The sequence below is a fragment of the Girardinichthys multiradiatus genome, chromosome 14 (genome assembly GCF_021462225.1).
Source record: "Girardinichthys multiradiatus isolate DD_20200921_A chromosome 14, DD_fGirMul_XY1, whole genome shotgun sequence".
Taxonomy (NCBI): domain Eukaryota; kingdom Metazoa; phylum Chordata; class Actinopteri; order Cyprinodontiformes; family Goodeidae; genus Girardinichthys; species Girardinichthys multiradiatus.
The window spans coordinates 36,697,597-36,711,428 of NC_061807.1; the positions used below are offsets into that span (position 1 = coordinate 36,697,597).

The 13,832-nt window shown below is 38.1% G+C and overlaps 1 protein-coding gene across 2 annotated transcripts; it reads right to left on the minus strand.

The window, feature by feature from the left end:
* Positions 1 to 66: 66 nt before the first annotated feature.
* LOC124880097 lies at positions 67 to 12,186 on the minus strand. 2 transcript variants are annotated; one of them, XM_047385014.1, is made up of 17 exons: positions 12,070 to 12,186; positions 11,913 to 11,948; positions 11,479 to 11,748; positions 9,287 to 9,550; positions 8,937 to 9,203; positions 8,593 to 8,862; positions 8,231 to 8,506; positions 5,243 to 5,509; positions 4,873 to 5,148; positions 4,452 to 4,799; positions 3,963 to 4,235; positions 3,036 to 3,278; positions 2,648 to 2,734; positions 2,498 to 2,513; positions 2,251 to 2,348; positions 1,561 to 1,611; positions 733 to 788 (listed from the first exon to the last, which is right to left on the minus strand). In XM_047385014.1, exons 1-17 carry the CDS (start codon positions 12,104 to 12,106, stop codon positions 781 to 783), a joined length of 3,087 nt encoding a protein of 1,028 aa, XP_047240970.1. In that variant the 5' UTR covers positions 12,107 to 12,186; the 3' UTR covers positions 733 to 780. The 2 variants fall into 2 exon arrangements, with proteins under 2 accessions (XP_047240969.1, XP_047240970.1); XM_047385013.1 differs by having other exon boundaries at positions 67 to 788; positions 2,251 to 2,513.
* Positions 12,187 to 13,832: the final 1,646 nt, after the last annotated feature.

Genomic DNA, 13,832 nt, shown 5'->3' on the forward strand with positions numbered 1-13,832 from the left:
TTAGTGAAAACTCACTTTTGTAAGGCACTGTATGTGAATGTTTTAAATAACAGTTACAACAAACAATGAAAAGAAAAATTTGCTTTTAATTGAACTATAGCGTAATACTTTTTTCTCTTATAATGCATAAATATACAAAATATGCAGGGTTTCACAACACAGACTTTATCTAGCTGGACTAGGATCCGAGTAGGTACTCAAAGATGCCGAAACAAAACTGTGAGGAGGCTAGTAATTAGCGATGTTGCAGAGCTAGATCCTACGTATTTACGTATATAATTTTTAGAATATATTATTGAAATATAAATAGAAAACATTTCAATAAAAAACTGTGATATGCATGAATGAGAAGACTTTATGAAAACTTTGGAAGGGTATTCAGAAAAGTTCTTACAGTGTGTTTCGAAACGCAGATAATAAAATGCTTTTAATGCTACATCAAAGCTGATCTTATTTAAAATCTATTTGGAGTCTTGGCGCCCACTCTTTACATTACAGTAACATAATGAAACTGGAAGCAATACAACACAAGTAAGACAGGTATAGCATTCATACAGTTAACTGTCTGTATAGGACAGTTAACGGTCATCAGTAAGTGACAGATAACTCTCAAAAGAGTGTCCGTTATGTCTTTGTTCAGCTGGTTAATCGTGTGATGTTAAAACAAAAAAAAGGTTAAAAAATTAAAAAGGTTTTAATTAACACAGATATCTTGTTGAAGATAATTTTCTTCTGTTTTTCTCCAGGTTTTTTGTTTCTTCTTTAAGATGACAGGCCTTTTTATTGATCTGAAACAAAAAAAGAAACACAATAATACTAAACATTACAAATAATGAAGAGTGCTGGTCATTTTGCCCCTTTGAGATTTAGCACTTTTGCAGTTTTGGTCATTTTATAGCTATTTTTTGGGTCCAATATGGGGACCGTCTACTGCGGAACATTGATTTGGTGGTGTGACCCAATACTTTTGGCAATATAGAGTATCCTTTTTTAATAACTCACCAAAATAGCCAAGCCAGAGAAACATAAGTGTGCACAATGGTAGGTTTAAGAATAAAACATGATTAATATCATGTCAGGATGAAACTGTAGGCGAAAGAGTGCAGCATGGTCACAGGAATGTAATTGAGGTATGAAGGGAAGGCATGGTAATACTTAGGTACAGAATGGCGAAGGTAAATTGACCTGAAGACGATAATAATACAACAGATGCCTGTTATTTCCAGACAGATTGCTAAATATCTACAGGAAATCTTTATCTGCTAAGTCTAGCTTCACATTGGTGTATTCTGATTCTCTCTCCTCATACTTTCCTATTGGGATTGTTATTATGATTATCATTTTTATTTTTAAAGAACCAGGTTTTTTTGTTTTGTTTGTTTTTAATAAAAATTCAGTTTTCTAGTTCTATTGTTTCATATTTAATGAACATACTTTTTTTTGTTTTGAGCAGAATGTGACGTTTGAATTTTTTGTTCTTGTGTATTCCTTTATCTGATATGATGGAATTTATATTTGAGTAAAACTCTTATATTTTTTATAAGTCTATTTATACTGTACCATTGACTGGATTTTCAGGACTTCTGATTGACTCATAGATGGCAGCATCACCTACAGAAGGAAATAGTGATAAGCCACAGTAGCTATATTTGATACAATGAAAAAAAGTCTCATCAAGATATGTTATGTTTTACATATATGAAGTATATCATATCCTAATGAGACTTTATATATATACATACACAACCGGTCGAACGTTTAAGAATGCCTTTCTCGTTTAATGGTTTTCTTTATGTTTATGACTATTTACATTGTACAGTGATTAAACACATTTGGAATTATGTAGCAAAGAAAAAAATTGTAAAGTTCCTTTAAATATGTTTTACATTTTAGATTCCTTAAAGTAGCCACCTTTTGCTGTGATGACTGAAATATTAACTTTTGGCCGTCTCTCAATGAACCTCTGGGAAGTTCTTTCAAGACTCTTTGGAAAACCATTTCAGGTGCCCACCTCATGAAGCTCATGGAGAGAATGCCAAAATATCAAAACAGTAATAAAAGCAAAGGGTGACTAATAAAAATATTTAGGTCTATTTCACACTTTTTGTTCCATGGTTCCATATGTGTTCATTAATTGCTTTCTATATATATATATAAATATATATAAATAAATATATATATATATATATATATATATATACTAAAATACTACAAGTAATAATACTAAAAGAAAAAATGATGATGACTGACCATGGAGGAGAGATGAGTATATTTGTTTTTGGGTTTCCTCCTGGTTATGAGTAAGAGCTGCAGGTGAGTTTTGATTGGTTCTATGACACCGAGTAAGCCTAATGAAGGAATTAAATTAGAAATTAACATTATTTTTTTACGCATTTCATCTAAAAACACATTCATTTGCTCATACATCTTCATACAAAAATAAAGACCTTTCAGTATTATCCTGCTCCGAAAAAAAAAAAAAAAGTGTTGCACTGACCTGTTCGTCAAAGTTGCTGTGAAAAAGATAAAAATTAATATACTACATAAAAGCAATAATACGTCATGTTAAAGAACAATTTCTATGGTGATTATGTTGACCCTAAAAGACGAAAGTAAACATTTCACTATCTGAGTTTAATGTACCGACCAAACAGCAGCAGTAGGATGAGGACCGCCAGCGAGAAACCAACAACCAATCCAACAATCATCGACACAGGACGAGAAGCACTTGATGCTGTCAAATAAAGAATAGGTTTTAAAGGAGAACCCGTTTTTGATATCACAAAGGAAGAGCTCACACATGGAAGTGTGACCTTTTCTAAATGTTATTATCGGACTAGTAGCTTCTAATTGCTTGTGCCCATTTTCAGTTGTCTTTACAGTCATTACAGTAAAGTGCAAACTAAACCAGAATCAAAGCAGAAATATTTTCTCGCAAAATGGTGGTTTTAGTACAATTTACAATTACAAAACTGTATCTTATCTGTGGAAGATAAAGGGGATGAAAAACATTCAGACTGTTTCATAACACTCACATTTCACTGCCATCCAGCTCTGTAGAGACACCTTTCCTGAATGTTCACACTTGTAGAGGCCTTCATCTGAAGCTGACACTGCAGGGATATTCACTTCTCCTCTGACAGTGTTTTGGATAAGTTTATCATTTTTGTAAAAGGCCACAGTAGATGTAAAGTTCCCTGTCCTCAGTTTACAGCCAAGGGTAACAGAGGCTCCCTCACTAACTGGATGTACAGGGTTCACCAGGATTAAATCATCATCTGCAAAATAGCAAACATTTATACACTCTAGACTGACATAGCATTATATTAATAAGTTTATTGAGAATGAATAATGGTTTAGTTTTTAATGGGCCATCTGTTTATTCTTTAATGAATAAAAACACACATTCAAAACTGCAAATATTTTCTTTCAGGCCCTGTTTACATGATAACGATCCATCGGAAACTGGATTTTTTTTCGCATTCTGTTAACGCATCTACATGACAGCATTCTGATTACAATTTCATTCACATGGTAACAATAGAGACGTAAAAATGGTATAATTCCTCCAACACATCACACTACTAGATGGCGGTAGGTTAGATTCAAAAGAGCCACCAGCACAAGAATATACTCTAAAATCTACCATTTTTATTGTTATCTTCTGTGGATTTTAAACTAATAATTATAATAATACATTTTCCCATCTATACAACATTGGTACTGGTATGTTTTCAAGCCGATATACTCTTGAACAATTCTTAAATTGTGCCATTTTCAGAGGAAATGTGTGCTGTTGTCGTTTGCACGAACAGCAGAAAAGCAACTAAACTTTTCCATTTTCACGAAAAGACGTAAACAGGGCCTTAGTTGATCCCAACCCATCTAAATTAGCATTATTAAGAATCAACGTACTATTCAAAAGTTATTTTCAATCAAACCAAGAAAAAAAGAAAACATACCATATATTGTGATGTTGATTGCATTGCTGAACTCCCCTGATTCAGATTCACACCAGTACACTGCACTACAGGTCCAGTGTGCTCTTATTATTTTTGTTGATGCATTTATTTCATGCCATATATGCCTGTAAGGTAAAGTGAAGCATTTAGCTTGACTGAAGGTCCTCACTCTCCACTGAGTAGAGTTTCTTCCATAGCTCAGTGTTACAAACTCAGAGGTGAAATGTTGCCCTCTATCAGGACTGACTGCGAGAGACGCTGCTGGATGAGAATCTAAAAACAAAATGAATACAAAACATAATAATTATACAATGTAAAACTAATGTTACATGTTTTACAATGCTTAACCAAATACTTAAAAAAAAAAAAATAGTCAGAAAAATATGTTTATTTTAAAGCAAAATATGTCTGCTACATTTTTAAACGAGTTTCCTAAACTCTGAGCGATTGTATAGTTACAAAATGTGGTTGGAAAGAAGTAAGACTGACCTGTAGACCAAACAAAATTTGGTTTACTGTAATCCATGGAATACTCTGGGTTGCCTCTTCCAGCTCTGCATGCATATCCTACTGTGTGTTTCTGCCCTTGAATGATGTAGAAGTCCTGAACAGTCCCATTGATGCTATCAGGCAGCAGCTCAAAGTGGTAGGCTTCAGAGGGGTAAAAACCTCTGTGTAGATGTCCAGCAAAACCATATTTGTGTGATAAATCAGGAACAGCTTTATACCAGTAGAACCTCCAACCTGTAGATGGAGGTTGAACCGCACACTTCAGAGTTACTGAGGCTCCAGGACTCAGCCATGATGGAGATACACTCAGGACAGGAACAGGCTGCCCTGTTGAAGAGAGTTTCTCAGGAATTTAAATGAGCAACCTATTTTAATATAAAAATAACTTTAGTTTACTTACAGTTAACACGTTTGCTTTTAAAGGGGGCACTCCATGAAGTGACAATATGTGGAACACTCTTCCTCCTGCCTTTACACCAGAAGTACTCCTCGTGAAATGAAAAAAGTAAAGTAATGTTCATTTCATTTTGGATCCATGGTTCATCCCTGCTTGTTCTCATCCATTCAAAAACCCAATCTGTCTGGTGTCCCTGGATCTCACATATCAGAGTGATCTTCTCCCCATAGTATATCTCTGGCCAGATGGGTTGCTGAGTCACAGCAGACATGTTTGTGTCTGTGAGTATTTGAAATTAAAGAAAAAAAAACATGAAAATTATTCTCGGCATATGAACCTGAAAATCAAAGTGGTAATTCTTTGAAAGACTTACCAGTTATATCAATAGTAACAGAATGACTGTACTCTGTGTAGTAAACAGGATGTCCTCTTCCTCCTCTGCAGAAATATATCCCATTCTCTGATATAATGATTTCTCCGTTTGAAGGCGAATTCAGTTCCAGGAGTTTGGAGGTGTTTTCATCTCTGTACCAGTAGTAATTCCAACTATGTGATGATGGTTTAACAGAGCAAGTTAGGGTCACACTGCTCCCTGGTGAAAAGTCTCTATCAGCAATAACCTGGGCCTTCGGTCTCTCTTCTATTCAGTTCATAAGAAAAGATACAAAACCACAGTTATTGTGCAAAAGTATTAGATCAAATAAATCACTTAACATTTCAGCTTAGCGGGAGCAAGGAAATAAAAGCAACTGCACTGCACAATAAGCAAAAACGTTAATTCAATGTCAATAAGAACCTATTAACATTTCAGTCAATAATTTTAGCATTCAGCCATTTCAGTTAATAGGTCCATTAACTGCTGTGGTAATAAAACTGGCATTCACTCTGTATATTTAAGGAGATAATTTAAGTTGCTACACAACTCTAGACATTTGTTCAAAGTGATATCTTCTTTCTCAAGTAATTAAAAAACAAATTCTATTAGGGTCTATTCCCGTCAAATCTTCTTATGGATCCTCTGCATAAATTTGTTTCCAGAATTCTTTGGATCTCGATTCCTCTCAGACTCATCACATCACATAGAGAGTTTTAAAAAGTTTCTCTGGAAAGTATTTTCCAAAGAAGAGAAACTTAAAACTATTGGATAGAAGATGCAAAGGAAGCAGAAAGTCTCAGTTTTGCAAAAGTGAGCCTGTCTCAGTTGAGACAGGGTCTAAATAAAATAAATGACATTTACATGCTTTGTTAGAAGAAAAAGTGTCCCAATCCTGGTAAAGATCAAAACATTGAAAATACACTTCGCTAATGAAAATCTATAAGCAAAGTGTAACCACTCACCAACATCAATGAATAGCCACTAAAGCCATTTCTGAGTTATTTTGGCTGTGTGCTTTCGGTCATTGTCATGTTGGAAGATAAATAACTACCAGAGCACTATGGAATCCTTTTTCTTAAAGATTTTTTCTATATTTGGCTACTGTCATCTTACTGTTTATGCTGACTAGTTGTCCAATTCCTGCTGTATTAAAAGATCTCCAAAGCATGATGCTGCCACCACCATGTTTGACAGTAGGGTGGGTGTAGTAACGTGATGAGCTGTCCCTGTTTTTACCAGAGTAATGTTTCTTATGCTCAAACAATCTCTAAGGCCTTGTACACATGTAGCAGGGTAATTAAAAACAAGAATATCTCCCTACATCATTCTTAAAAATAATATCCTACACACGTGAGTTTTTTAGAAAGGTTTTTGTCCAAACCAACCCTCAGAAATATGCCACTGAGTGTTGTGTTAAACACTCCAGAAGCATAGGGGGCAGTGTACTGTAAAAATGAACACTATGTCAGCCAATCAGAATCCTTCAAATCAATCATGAGTTCCTGTTAGATATATAACATGTGGCAAGGAGGTTTGTTTGTGTGGACAGAAAAAGAAGTTGAACTTCTTTTAAACACAGTTTTAGAATATAAAGCTGATAAAACACAAGATAGTGTTGATTGGGAATCGTACTCGTACTCGTCGTCTTCCGCTTTATCCAGGACCGGGTCGCGGGGGCAGCAGACTCAACAGAGACGCCCAGACGTCCCTCTCTCCAGACACCTCCTCCAGTTCCTCCAGGGGGAGCCCAAGGCGTTCCCAGGCCAGCCGAGAATCATAGTCCCTCTAGCGTGTCCTGGGCTGTCCCCTGGGCCTCCTCCCAGTGGGACGTGCCTGGAACACCTCCCAAGGAAGGCGTCCAGGAGGCATCCGGTATAGATGCCCGAGCCACCTCAACTGGCTCCTCTCGATGTGGAGGAGCAGCGGCTCTACTCCGAGCCCCTCCCGGATGGCCGAGCTCCTCACCCTATCTCTAAGGGAGTGCCCGGCCACCCTACGGAGGAAGCTCATTTCAGCCGCTTGTATCCGGGATCTCGTTCTTTCGGTCATGACCCAAAGTTCATGGCCATAAGTGAGGGTAGGAACATAGACCGACCAGTAAATTGAGAGCTTTGCTTTTCGGCTCAGCTCTCTCTTCACCACAACGGACCGGCACAGCGCCCCCATTACTGTGGCAGCCGCACCGATCCGTCTGTCGATCTCCCGCTCCATTCTTCCCTCACTCGTGAACAAGACCCCGAGATACTTAAACTCCTTCACTTGAGGCAGGAACTCCCCTCCAACCTGAAGAGGAATCGTTCATCATTAATTTTTACTCCACTGTGCGGTGGAGTCTATAAACAATACTAGTGTATTTGATGTCAGTGCTGCAATATTTGTCGCAGACAGTGATGCGCCAAACCATAAAGTCCATTTGATCATGTACACACGCAGGCTCAAAACAGAGTTTTTATAGATGTCTAGAGTTTATGTGTGGATGAAAGGCCATTAAATAAAAAGTTATTCGTTTTCCCAGATATCTGCCTATGTGTGGACAAGGCCTAAGGTGTGTCTTGGCAAAATTCAAGATTGCCGCCTTGTCCAACTGGCAAATTTTCTATTGGCCTAACTGGTTTTAGCAATGGTTCACTTTCTGGATGGTTCTACTATCTCTACATGGGATGATGTGAGCTCTGGCAAAGTGACCATTGGATTCTTGGTCACCTCTCAAGATACTCTTTTGTCTCATTTGCTGTCACTCAAGCTTAAAAACTACATAAAAATGTTGAAGTTCCTTTTGCATTTAAAAGCGGTAACCTTTCCAATTGGATTGCATTTTTTGCTGGGAAGCAGGGTAAACTGACCTTTCATGGTCGGTTAATCATTAATGTCTTTTTATAATAGTAATTGCAGAGGAAACCACTGTCTTTACTTGGTTTAATGGCAGAATATTACAATATATGAAAAGAAAAACAATTGAATCTGGTTCTCAACGTTTATTCTCACCAGAAACTGTGACTGATACAGTGTTGCTCCACTGTGTTGAAGAATACGTGTCCCGCTTGTGTTTCCCCAAACACCTGTAGTTTCCACTGCTGGTCTCGGATGCATTTGCAATTCTGATCTCACTATGTTTTGGTAATGTGTCTGATATAGGTTTGCTCCATTCATAAACCCATTCATTTTTTTCACCTCCAGAAATCTCACATCTAACAGTGATCATCTCTCCAGTGAAGATCAGAGGCCAGCTAGGCTCCAGAGAAACAACAGCCATGTTGGAAACTGTTTAAAACATAATTTAAAAAGTATTTAATTGTTAAGTAATAGTCATGGATCCCTGTAATACCCCTAAAAGGCATCACAACTACCTCTTTTTTCGATGGTGATTCCATTACTTTCTTCAGTGAAGTAAACTGGGTTTCCTCTTCCTCCCTGACAGGAGTAAATACCTCCATGTGAGATACTGATGACATTTTCAGATTTTCCTTCTCCAATGATCTGAATTTCAGAAAAGTTGCCAGTGTGTCTGAACCAGTGGTATTTCCACTCAGTTGGATTGTCAATATTGCAGGTAAGTGTTACATTGCCCCCAATTGGTATAACTCCTTTGTCTGCCCTCATTGTGGGCCTTGGTTTATCTGTGGTTGGTGGGAATAAGGTATCATTTTCTGAATAATGACCATAAAACAACAAAACATAAAACAGTACTTACATGATACTCTCAGATGGTAAGCATGACTCCACTTTGTTGATGAAAATGGATCGGTTCTACCCTTACACCAGAAGTCACCATTGTACAAAGTAGAGGCCCTAATATTAATTGTACATCCTGTTGATGGTGTCGTTGAGATTGTTGTTCTCCATTCGTACTCCCACTCAGACTTTCCTCCTCCTTCAATCTCACACCTCATGGATATCATCTCACCTCTATATATCTGGGTCCAGTTATGTTGCAAAGCAACTGTGGCCCAGTTGGACACTGCTTATAAAAAGTAGATTGAAAATCAAGCAATTAAAGTAGTACAGCAAACGTTTTTTTTCTTTTCACTTTATGAAACTTACAGCTTTTCTCAATGTAGAATTTTTCACTTGGCTCTGTGAAGAAATCTGGTTTTCCTCTTCTTCCTCTACACCAGTAGATGCCTCCGCTGTAGATGCGGAGGGAGTTTTTGACAGCATTGCTCTTAATCTGAGCTTCAGAGTAGTTTTGCATGAACCAGTCATATTTCCAGCCAGCAGAGTCTTTAACTGAACAGGTAAGTTTGGACGTCCCACCTTCTAAAATGGTTTTCCTGTCTGCAGTCACAGTAGGTGTGGGCCTGAGGGCTGAATTTTATTTGATAGCACATTTTTATAGATATTGTTAGGATTTTAGTTATTTAATTACAACAAAATACCTGCATTGGGGGAAAAGTGTTCCCAAAAGCATTTGTAAATATATCCTCTTACAAAGAAATTAACAGTCAAAATAATAATAATAATAATAAATACCCCCCAAAAAAACATGAAATATAACTTATGGATTTATTTTTATTTCAATAAGTGAAAAAAGACTTTGATCCTCAAGGAAAATGTCATTTTTTAATTGGTGGCAAAATCCTCATCAAGCACATAACTCATATGCTTCGTGTGACCCATTACCAGGTTTCCAAACACCTCATAAGGGATTTCAGTTCACTCTTCCTTTACATATACTCTCCAAATCCCAAAAATGTTAAGGGTTTATTTTGATTGCTTTATGATGTTGTACAATGCACATATAATGTTTGAGATGTACCTTAAATTACATCCACTGGTTTGCCACCATTTTACTGAAATGCTATCAGAATTTAACAAAAGTTTGACATCATCATCAATATTGTGTAAAGGCATATAAATCTTAGTGTATGTAAATTGTATGTAAATTTGAACAAAGAAATGAGAAATTGTCTCTCTCAATATTCTGGCATTTAACCCAGTCGTGTGGTAATGTTAAGCAGGATAGCCACCGCCTACACTAGGATATGTGCAAAAAGAACATTTCAACATGAAATCATGTTTACTTATTTTGTTTAAAACATCTTGGAATTATCTATTCACTTTAAGCCTGCATGGAAGCCCCAGACTTATATATAATTTTATATAAATAACTCAATGATGCTCACTTTTGGTCAGGCAGGCAGACAGCTGCATATCAGGCTAGTGTTTTGTTACTGTAAAAGCGCAGGTAGACACAGTTCTGTTCTAACTTTGCACCCTGTGTTAACCTCCGGATTTATTTGAGGATGCATAAACTGGTGAAGTACAATTAAAATGGACATGCAAAGATTGCCTCTTATGCCTCTGCTGCCTTATCTGCAGACTCAGATTCTTACGCGATGACATTTTATTCCGCTCAAAATGGCTATGGTTAATTGTTTTCTGAATGACCACAGGTTGGTCTACGTACTAGTGGGAATTACCTGGTCATTATAACTATCTAGAGAACAAGATGTCATCAGTTAGGAGTCAAAGTTGCTGGCCCAAGTTACTTCTGCAGTACATCTCACCATTCCTCTCGTTGCACTTTTCTTTTTTTTTCTTTTTCTGAGATGTTGCTGGGGTTGTTAAGTGGTGTTATGAAACAATTTTGATATTCTTTGACAAATTCATTTTGACAATAGCATGATTTATGCGACCAAATAATTTGTAATGTCTACATTATGTGCTGCCACTACCTAGCTGCCTTCAAACTGGTCAGTTCAACAACAACAGTAAAACCGATACAATCTTTAGATCTGACTGATGGTAAGTGACTGTATATGCTCCACCTCCAAACCTGTCTCTTGACGAATGTCTTGAGTCAACATTACCATTTAAGGAAAAAAATTATACATGTAATCTCCCAGCCTCTGCCACAGTGAGACCAGCCTGTAATAATTAATGATGAGGTCCTAATACAAATTTCAAATATGAATTTTGGATTCAGCTTACAAATAAGTCCTTAATAATATTTTCCAGCTTCTTCATATTAAAATTGATGCATACAAAACTGTTTTTATGCATCGGTGTGCATAAAAAATGATGTTTCTGCTATTTACAATACAATCTTAATCAAATTGTATTGTAAATAGCAAAGGTGCATGCAGACATCACAGGTTAAGGAAACACATGCAAGAGCACTCCACTCATACTCATACATGAATTGTATTTCATCAGCCCATGCTTATGATACTTTCATTGCCTAATTTGTGGGTTGTGAAAACTCAACAGCAATGACTGTAACAGTAACATACCTGATACAAAAAGTGTGATGTTGTTACTCTGCTTAATGAAACTTGGTGAGTCCTTATGGTAACCAGTGCACTGGTAATTCCCACTCAGGTTAGTTGTTAGATGAAGTTGAAGGAAGTTGGACATATCTTGATTGGAGGCAATTTGGTGACCATTTCGGTGGAATTTATAATACCAGTTAGAGTGAGGTCCTTCTTTCATGTTGCATGTGAAGGTAACAGACTCTCCATGACATAAAATTGTTGAGTTGGGCTCATGAGTCAACTCAGCATCTAAATTTGACAAAACAAAAATAACATTTAAAAAAAAACAAATTATGTAAGCACTGAATGTAAGGGTTACTGGTTGAAGTCAAGCCATATTCAAATGAAAAAGTGTTATAAGAAGTTTCAGTGTTGAGATCCAAATTATCAAAAAGAGAAAAACGTTCTGTCACCTTGTGCATGTCCACAGCTGAAGATTGTCTTCAACACTAAAACATAGATTTTAGACATTAAATTAAAAACAGTAATATACTGAGCCATATATTATATATTTCATAATAACACAAACATCTCAGCCAAACACAGAAACAAAAATAATATTGTACTCACAAAGTAAAGTCACCATGCAGAATAAGGTTTGCCCCATAATAACCTAAAAGATCTAACGTTTTTATATAATAACATAAGTATGAGAAGATGTAGGAATGCAAGTTTAATGAAAAAGAGAACAGGGAAGTCATACATCCCCTTTTAAGTTTACACTCCTACCCTCTCTGTACTTCCTTCCTTAAAAACAATGACCAGACTATCTCATTTCCTCACAAAAACAAAAAAGAACACCAGTGCAAAAATAAAGCATCGTTTAATACATATCAGATATCAGAACCTATGCATTTTTTATTTTCTTATCTAATCAAAGCTTGCATCAATGGGAAATAAGATCTCACACCACCTACTAACATTTAACTTTGCTATCACAGTTGTGCTAAGAATACCTGCAACTGTTACAAGGAGTATCAATAGTGTTTATTATTCATTTTGTGCCTCCCTGATGTCAAACTGTGGTGCCTTACAGAATGCCCCACACAGATCAAGTAAAATATGAAAATGTATAGTTTTTGTTATTTAAGACTTAAATCTGCTGGGGATAGAAATGTTTTACTTTTTTCTACAAAAACGGCAACAACAACTTTAAAGGAAATATAATTCTTTGACCCCTTCCTTGAACCGCCACCTCCCCTCCTTGAAATGCCCTCTTAATGTGGTGGAGATGTTTGATTGCTTGAATGATTCCAGAGCCCATCTTGGTCGGGGCATAAATGCCCCTGGAAGGGTCTCCCATTGCAAACAGGCTCTAGATGAGAGCGATTCAGAAGCCTTAATGAGGATCAGTAGAACGAGGCACGTGACATCTTCCGTTGTCATCTTGCAGTCGTCTGGAATCTCCGGATCCTTAATCTGACTCTAAGGATGTGGAATTTCACCTCACTGGGGGAAAAGTAGCCCGAGCTTGTGCGGGAAGTTGGGAGAAATCAAACCATCGGGCGCCTCAGGAGAGGAAAGCAGTGCTTCGCCAACACTGTTTACAGAGGGGGTGGAGAGCTGCTGACCTCGACAGGGGACATTATCGGGTGGTGAAAGGAGTACTTCAAGGATTTCCTCAATTCTGCTGTCAGGCCTTCCCTGGTGGAAGCAGAGACTGGGGACTTGCATTTGGACTTGTTCATCACCCAGGCTGAAGTCACTAGGTGGTCAAAAAGCTCAGCAGTGGCAGGACTTTAGGGATGGATAAAATCCGCTCTCAATAACTCAAGTCTGCCTCCACTTCCTCGCCTGATCCGGGAGGAGCCCGTGAGTGGGCTTCCTCCACTTTCTCGCCTGATCCGGGAGGAGCCCGTGAGTGGGCTGCCTCCACTTCCTCGCCTGATCCCGGAGGAGCCCGTGAGTGGGCTGCCTCCACTTCCTCGCCTGATCCCGGAGGAGCCCGTGAGTGGGCTGCCTCCACTTCCTCGCCTGATCCGGGAGGAGCCCGTGAGTGGGCTGCCTCCACTTTCTCGCCTGATCCGGGAGGAGCCCGTGAGTGGGCTGCTTCCACTTCCTCGCCTGATCCCTGAGGAGCCTGTGGGCGGGCTGCCTCCACAACCAGGTCTGGAACACCTTTTGGTTTTTCTTTGGGGGGTGCTCCTGGCTTTACAGCCTAACACACATCCACATGACACACAACCTGACATAAACCCACATCACACACAGCCTGACATACACCCACATCACACACAGCCTGACATACACCCACATCACACACAGCCTGACACACAGCCTGACATACACACACAGCCTGACATACACACACAGCCTGACACACAGCCTAACAT